Source organism: Brassica oleracea, chromosome C6, assembly GCF_000695525.1.
Source record: "Brassica oleracea var. oleracea cultivar TO1000 chromosome C6, BOL, whole genome shotgun sequence".
NCBI lineage: Eukaryota > Viridiplantae > Streptophyta > Magnoliopsida > Brassicales > Brassicaceae > Brassica > Brassica oleracea.
The window spans coordinates 20,254,141-20,263,266 of NC_027753.1; the positions used below are offsets into that span (position 1 = coordinate 20,254,141).

Consider the following 9,126-nt stretch of genomic DNA (forward strand, 5'->3'; position numbering starts at 1 on the left):
TTTGGATATTTCGGATTACTTTGGATATTTCGGATAAAACTATCCGGATAGTTTTGGATACTTTCGGGTAGTTTGGATACTTTATAATAATTTAGTTATCCTCAACTATTTTCAAATATTTTTAATAGAATTTTAAATTAAAAATATATATGTAGTGATGTTATATGTATATATAATTAATATTTTTATATATTCGGGTACCCGTTCGGTTCTCGGTTCGGTTCCGGTTCGGTTCGGTTATTTCGGATATAAAAATATAGGAACCATTCGGGTATTTGAGGGTATTGGTCCGGTTCCGGTTTCGGGTATTTCTGTTCGGTTCCGGTTCGGTTCTTCGGTTCCGGTTATTTTGCCCAGGCCTAATCTAAACTATTAAAACAGAAGTACAAATTTGAAATAACTCTGACTTTTCCTAAAGAATTACAGTCTCATGCCACTGAGTAAATAAAATAGATTTATTTTAAATGTAAACTATTAATCATTTATTATAGTTAACCATTTCCAATTGAGATGAAACCATGCCATTTACGGTTCTCAATTCGTCCATGTTTATGAAAAATATGAGTTTTAGAATTACTGCCTAACTCAAAACTCATTATTCACTGATTGTGCTCATATTTTATTATATATCAAACTGGGAATTTTCTTAAAATATTTCTAAACAATATAATTGCTTCAGTTAAAAAAAACCTGAGACTTTGCTGCCTATAATTTTAGGTTTGTGTTTCATTGCTGCTTTCTTTTCCAAGCATAAACAAACCATTGCATGGTTTTTAAAAAATGAAACAGAACCATTGCAAGGTTTCTTAAAACGTTGACCATGGATTATACTATGGCTTTTGTGGCATACAAAGTAACTGGTTTAATCTTCCTATCATTAAAGATCTCGTGATAACAAGAATCTATCAAACCGTTTAGTAATTGAAAAAAAAACTTTTTGAATGGATGGAATATACCTTTGTTTTTGAAATGTACACTAAATAATTAAAATTAAAATGACATATATATATATATATATATATATATATATATTAGTTATGAGAATATAAACTTAACAAAACAGATCATCGAATGAAAAATAAATATTCCACATATTTTAACAAACTGCCAAAAGTACTAGAATATATAAACTCAATATCTAAACTTATCGCCCACATATATTTCGATTTCCTAAGAACTATTATTTCCATATATATATATATATATATATATATATATATATATTCAGTCCATAATCTTAAATATTCTGTAACTAACAATACAAATATTTTTAATGTTATACGTTATTCACAGTAATCTCAGTCATATTACCTAACAATACAAATATTTTGCGCGATTCAATCAGTTTTAAACATTTTTTCTTTATATTTTTTTTGTAAAATTCTGTCAGATTATGAGTTTAAAAAAGAATATTCCAAAGAATTACAGTCTCATGCCACTGAGTGAAAATCTACAATTAGTGAAAATCTAACTTTTAAACACGAAATTAATTACCTCATTAATATTAAATCACCATTGTCCTTATATATATATATATATATCTCTCTTCCCTTTTATAGTCTTTGCCTCCAAAACACGCTAACAAAAAAAATTGTGACTAACCGAAATTTTACTCTTATCAAGCACGTGAAACCCTGAGTGTATTCTTGCAGGTGAAACTGTTGTAAATACTTGGGTGACAAGCCTATAGATAACTATGTCAAAAAAAAATTATGAAGTACAATCGATGATAAAGAATCTTTATATCTTTATATATAAAATACAGTTTGAATCACTCCTGGGGTGTACACATCAGATGCCAGCGTAACAATTCAAGTGATGTCCGGCCGACACCTGTCCTATTAAATGAAACGCAGCGTATCAAGTGCATATGCTCCGTTTATGGGCTTAATGACGTTCATTTGCTAAGGCCCTGGAAGAGAGAATTGTTGGTGACCTAATGTCTTCTCCGTAAGTACGGCGGCGATAACGTTCGTTGTCGGTTTCCCTGTAACGCTTCGCGACTTAACTCACATTAAGAGACTTTCAATGCGTCGTTCTGTCTGCGAGATCTGTAATCTCCGTATATATATAGGTTAGTATTCTTTTGCTTTCGATCGCCCTCTCTTCATCTCTTCTATATACTGAGTGTTTCGAGTTATTATGATCCGGCGTGCTGTTAGTATTTTCTGGTAGATTTATCTTGATCATTAGCATTGATATAGGCTGGAAAAGACGATGGTAAGGATTTGCCATGAAGTTTGATTCTGATTTTGTCTCTGTTTTTGGTAAAGGAAGATGATGGAAAGGATTTCCATGAAAGTTTGAATCTTTTTCTGTTTACTTAATAGCTTTCCTAAGGAGACAGAAGGTTTCATAAATCCATACCAGGTCAAAAACATGTCACCCTCATACTTAATGAACACATTACAATCTATATTTTGTTATACAATCACGTACAATCAATTGACTCCATACATAACAAACCAATAAAGCCAGTTATATAGCACCCCGTATCAAAAACATCACAACTCTAACCATATCATAATATCAATTATTATACATCAGCACAAATCCATAAAAACCCACACCTCATCCAGCAACAAAATATAGTCAAATAACTTCAAAATATGGGCTCCGTAAAGCATAGTTCCAAAGACCATAAACGTGTTGTAAAAAGACTACAATTCTAAGACAACAACAATTGAATCATTCTCTGCTCATCCGAATCACTATATTTTTATTGTTAACAAAAAAAATCACTGCACAACCTCTTTTATAACCATTGTTTTGAAACCTGGTCCGGATACTGAACTGAACAACTTACCAAGTTACTGGGTTATCGAATCGACACCAAAAAATATTGCGAGTTACTAAATTAATTAATTTTTTTATATAATATTGTATTAGTTAATAAAACCCATTAAAAATAGTAATTAAAAGTTATGTATTGGCTTAACCAGTAGTTGGGCTTCGGGTTGTAATGATTTTTTTTTTTTTGTGGATTTTACCAGGTTTTTAAATCATGATTTTTTTCTAAAATTCAAATCGGATTATATGCCGAATCACCAAATTTATCGGTTTGGCCATAAATCAAGATCGGATTTTCTATAACATTTTTAAAGTATTACAATACATCTAATTCTCAGTAGATATATAATCGATATACTAAAAATTATTCTCACATATGTAGAAAAATATAAAATAATATTAATAGATTGTACACCCATAATATTGCTAGGTGAAAAAGTGTACATCGCATCTTCTGATATAAGGACATGTATATTAATCAATAATCATTTTTAAATTTCATCCATAATATTTAAGAAAAAGTCAATAATTAGTTACAAAACCCATAAGAATTTCTTCCTACGATCAACACTCAAATATTCAAAAAAATACATAACTATAAGCAAAGAAGAATAATATATATATGACTGTATAGTTTTATTAGTCTGCTGTTACCAAAACATGTAAAAATCAAATTAATATGTATTTCATATAATACAAATACATATTAAATATATGATATATCAATTCAACTAATGTTTAAAATATATCCCGCCCGACGGACGGGCTGACCTAGTGTAAAAAAAGACTTGCACAATGAACAGAACATTCAGATGTTGTTTTTTTTTTTTTTTTTTTTTTTTTTATAACATCATAACTTTATTGATATCAAATCAATGTAACATATTACATAGAACATAAATTACACCAAACATGTAGTTAAAAAGAACTTTTAACAGAGACAGCAATGACACGATGCTTCCTAACGCATTCGTAGGACAGGCTGATTCGCTAGCTTTCCTCCACTTCGTTCTTGGTCTTTTAAGATCTTTCTTGTGGCTCTCAATTCTTGTGAGTAAATGCCGTTTTTCTCTAAGAAGATCATTGAATGCGATCCATCTGTTGCATCGCAATTCGTCCCAAACACTCCCGCTGCAGGAGATGACATGCTTTGTTGTATCTATCCATGGCATTGAAATTCTTTTGCTTTCAAACCGATAAAGCCATATCTTCCCTTCCATTGATTCTTCGATTCTCCATGAGTATGCTATACCCGGATCCCAAATTCGCTCATCAAAACGCTCATCAAAACGCAATGTAACACTTTGAGATTGAATATTAATCCCAGATGTTGTTATAATTATCCTCTGTATTCATATTATCTCAAAGCCAATATTATGAGAAACTGACGTACGTAACACAGATCTTCGGCTTCGGATTTCCTTATAGATCAGCTATGTTAAGTCGTACACTAAACATGGAATTTTTTTAGTATTCATTTGATCCCACACACAATATATATACAAAGATCCAATCATTTTTTTTATAACCACATAACTGATCCAACACACACTCAATAAAATAAATATATAACATGATCCAGTAATGCAATACATGATTGGTATAGAAAAACTGAAGTAATGTAAATGCAATTTTTAAGTTGTGTTTCAAAATGTCTATATATATATATATAAAATGTAAACATGTCTAAGATGACAACTTTTACTGATGTAAAATGTAGAATGTAATTTTCTTATCTAATCAACCTAATTTAAACACATAAAAGGAGTGGGCAAAAAAACCGAACCGAACCAAGTCAAACCGAACCGACCGAACCGAAACCGATTCAAACCGAACCAAAGTCTATTTCAAACCATTCGGTTGTAGATTTTTCCAACCCGAATGGTTCAGTTCAGTTCAGTTCGGTTTAAAACCGAACCGAACCGAGAAACCGATGTGTTTTGTAATTATTTAAATTATAAATATTTTTTGAATTGAAATATTATTTAGTTATACCAGTATACTAAAATTCTAATACCAAACCATGTATTTTCCAGTTTTCATTTAATAATGATATAAGAGACATTACTAATGATGTTGGTTTTTGTTATTTTAGTTAATTTTCATTTGTTTTAATTTTTATATACTTTTTGTGACTTTTTTAAAGGTTTTTTTTTTAGTTTATATTGCATTTAGTTCACATAATTTATATTTACATAATTTTTGTTAGGTCTGGGCGTTCGGGTACCCGTTGGCATTCAGATCGGGTTTTTTGGATTTTGGTTCTTTTTGATAACACCTCCTAGGTCTCATTCTTGTAAATTTGCAAGTACGGGTCGGGTTCGGATATAACACATCGGGTTCGGGTCGATTTTGTATCACATCATAGAACCCATAAAGTAACCATATATCATTCGGATTCGGGTTATATCGGATCGGTTCGGATATACCCGAAATGAAATCTAAAATTTAAAAGCAAAACATAAGAAATATATACTTATTTATATATAATTAAGTATTTAAAGTAGTTATTTAAATTTTAAATACTTATTGTTAGATACCATATCAAAATAAATATGAAATTGAATATTTGAAATATATATTCATGTTTCATATAATTACATTGTATATTAGTTTGGACATTCGGACCGGTTTCTTCGGATATCTTTTCAGATTTTTTGAGTTTTTTCGGTTTTTCGGGTTATCCGTTCGGGTTTGGTTAATAACACTTCGGGTTCGGATATGTTTTGTACCACCTTACAAGATCCATTCAGGTATTTTTTACATTTCGGACCGGGTACGGATCGGATTTTTAGATTCGGGTTCGGTTCGGATTTCAGATTATGGATTTTATGCCCAGGCCTAATTTATGCTTTAAAACATAATTTTTCTTACAAAAGATTAAACTAAAAAGAACCTAATTAAACTAAAAAGAACCTAATTAAACTGATCCAAAAAAAAACGAACCGAATACAAACTGAACCGAATATAAACCAAACCGAACACAAACCGAACCGAATCGAACCAAATTAACTATGGTTTATTTCAGATGGAAAAATACTAGAACAAAACTAACCAAACCGAACCAAACCCGAACCGAACCGAGAAAATAACCGAAGTGCCCACCCCCTACATAAAATTGAATCAACACCTGCGCGGGTGCGCGGGTCAAGCTCTAGTAATCATCTGAATCTGGAGAAACAGAGAAAACTGCTATGTAACAGTATTTTTTAAGAGATTGTTTGACAAGGTAAATATATCCTGATCGAGTTGAACTTTTACATACATACTCATGGCATGTCAGGCTTCATAATCAACGGTGGGATTTAGGAGTGAACGATTTGTTTGTTAATTATTCATGTTTTCTTGAGCCTGTTTGATGCAGTATAAAACAGCGTGACATGTATGACAAATGTGATGTTTGGTTAAGCATAAGAATTTGATTTGACTTAAAATTGGCAAGAGTATTTAGGACTTATAGATACATGTTCATATAGAAGTAGAGATGGGCTAGAGACATAATTTACATGCATCATTGTGATGTTACCAAAGTTGTTGGTGTCTTCGAGTATACAGTTTTTCCATTATGTTCATAATGTATATTGCTGCTTTGCAACCAACGTTTACGTAACAGTTTAAATGTATGTAACATATTTTAAAGGAATATCTTTAAAAATTAAAAGTATGAGTGCATTGATCTATACTCATAGATATCTACATTAAATAGTTAAATAGTTAATATATATATATATATATATATATAAAATCTTCTTAATAGGATGAAAAATAATTTTAATATCTAATAGACAAGATCCAACCTTAAAATGCAACAATAACACACATCAATGTTTCTTGCATTCTGTATGTTGTATCAAACATAATTGCCACAAGTATTAAGAAAATGGATTGATTGCTACACTTTATGTTTCAAAACCAAATTAGTCGTCCAAGTCAATATTCTATAAACTACTAAAGTGCAAATGTACGAATAACATAATAAACTGATGTAGATAAGACTCATCGATTGTATCACACTTCCAACCAGATGAACATACAAAAATGGTTACAAAAGTTTTATATTTTTACAAAAAATACATCACTACGCACGGACCCTAGTTAGATATAAATTTTGGTTAACATTAATTTTCACTTAGAACAGTTTTTGTTGACATATAGACCTCAAGTTAAACAACCGTTGATAGTAAACCAAACTAAACGCTTAAAATATCCCTCAGCCAAAATTTGATTAAGCAACACCAGTTTTTAAAGAGAGTACAACAACCATAGATTAAGCAACAGCAGTTTATTAGAGAGATTACAACCAAAAATAGCTTAAGCAGCAGCAGCTTCCGGAAGCTCCTGATCGAAATGCCATGTCCCTGAACAAATAAAACAAAGTGTAAGTGGACGAAATGAGATGTGCGTTTTAATTATTTTTTAAATTGAGAAGACTAATGGTTACCATGTCCTTTGCCGAGTCTTCTAAGCTGAGAGATATACTCCGAGATTTTCTTAATAGCTTCAACCTGCGCAAGTAATGTTTATTTTAACTTCATTAGATTCCCTTTTGCCCAGGCTTTAGATCACTATGTCTTTGCCACTAACATAGAACGTGTTCTTTTGGTTGTTTTACCTGCTCGTTCAGAAACACGCTCTCGATGAAATCTGCCAGCTGGACATCATCGTTCTTCGAAGCCACCTGTTGTTCACAATATTAGAATGCAACTTTTATTCTTTCTTGAAACATTAGACTGAAAAATGACATGAATACCACGAACAAGAATTGGGTTTCAAGGAGTAATGGTCTTACACTGTGCACGTTTAAGAGCTTCTCATTGACCAGTTTCTCCAATGATAGAGCCAACTCCATGGCTGCAACAAACAAAGAATAGTTTTGTAAATATGCATATTCCACAAAAGGGTATCCATTTCTTATGAAAAGTCACAACCTTTCCAAAGCTAATATTGATGTCATCTCTAACAAGTATCTCCAGATTATATGAAACTACTAATACTTTATAAATGAATTCGTCAGAAATGAGAAAGGGGCTTACCATAGAGAGCATCTCCTTTCTCAGCGTGGTCAAACTCAGACTGAGGCATCACCATAGGCTGTAGCTTAACCCTGCCACCACGTTTGTTCTGCAGAACCAAAACAAAACGGTGTCAGAAACTAGGCTCAAACGATTAAGGGTTATGAACGAAACAACATGAAACACATTGGCCAAGGACCTGATACTCCATCAACATCTCAGCGTGGTCTCGTTCTTCCACACTCGAGTCCTTGAAAAACCTGACAACAAGACACATCAAAACAAACTCATTAATCAAAACAAAGACACAAACTTTATAAGAGAATCGAACAAAAAAAACGTTTCCACTCACTTGGCAAGACCCTTGAGAGCAACGTTGTCACGGTCGAAGTAAGCGTACAAAGCGTGATACACATACGACACATTGTATTCAACACTGCATCAAAACAACCCATCAACGAAAACTCAGATACATGAGACTTACAACACAGAACCATTGAAAAAGGAGCTTACTTGATCTGCTCGTTGACGGCGGCTTCGCACTCGGGGGAGTACAAATGTCGAGCGAGCGAAAGCTGAGGACTCGAAGGGACGAGATCGAGTTCCTTCTTCACCTCCACAAACGGCTCGAAAACGACGCCGCTTAGCTGCTGCGAGGAGTTACGAGCAGAGAAGGAGAGGTTTCTCCCCGATGAAACGGAGGAGGAGGAGAAGAGAGGAGAGACGTCCTTCTTCACTCCGTGAACGGTCATGAGCGAGAACGTAGAAGCAGCTTTGAGAAGCATTTTGGATCTGTCTGCAGCGAAGAAATGGGAAGAGAGAAAGGGTTTGTGTGGAAGGAGGCGACTTGTGGCTAGGAGGAGGAAGAAGAGGAGACTATATAAAGCGAGGTTATGTGGATGATGATGCTGTGGATTTACGACACGTGGATGGACGAGATTGAGAGTTTGATGGAGGCGCGTGGTTGGCTCGTGGTGTTATTGCTTCGCTGGAAGATATTTTTCATTTTTGCCTTGCTGTTTGCGTAAATGTGGCCCCTCTTGTTTTTCTGTCGTTTCTCATTCAACTTTTCAGCTTTTTTTCTGTAAAAGGGAAGAAGCAAAATACGATTTTTCTTGGTGATAATTTTTCAAAAAGAACTATATTTAGTTATGATAAATTTATGCTAATTTATCAAATTGTATTTGATTTGAATAAACATTTTATTAGTTGTTATAAAATATAAATTTAACTTAATAATTTGAATTTCTTATTCATTTTTCTAAATCTTTAAAATCTGTGTAATTTTAGAATAATGAGTTAGGTACATGGTTGCCATATCTAT

At 32.8% G+C, this 9,126-nt stretch overlaps 1 protein-coding gene across 1 annotated transcript; it reads right to left on the reverse strand.

The window, feature by feature from the left end:
• Window positions 1–6,953: 6,953 nt before the first annotated feature.
• Window positions 6,954–8,651, reverse strand: LOC106296929 (ferritin-3, chloroplastic). Its single transcript, XM_013733192.1, has 8 exons — window positions 8,316–8,651; window positions 8,155–8,238; window positions 8,002–8,062; window positions 7,824–7,911; window positions 7,580–7,641; window positions 7,403–7,468; window positions 7,232–7,295; window positions 6,954–7,148 (listed from the first exon to the last, which is right to left on the reverse strand). The coding sequence occupies exons 1-8, from the start codon at window positions 8,585–8,587 to the stop codon at window positions 7,102–7,104; spliced, it is 744 nt and encodes a 247-aa protein (XP_013588646.1). The 5' UTR covers window positions 8,588–8,651; the 3' UTR covers window positions 6,954–7,101.
• Between the last annotated feature and the right edge of the window lie 475 nt (window positions 8,652–9,126).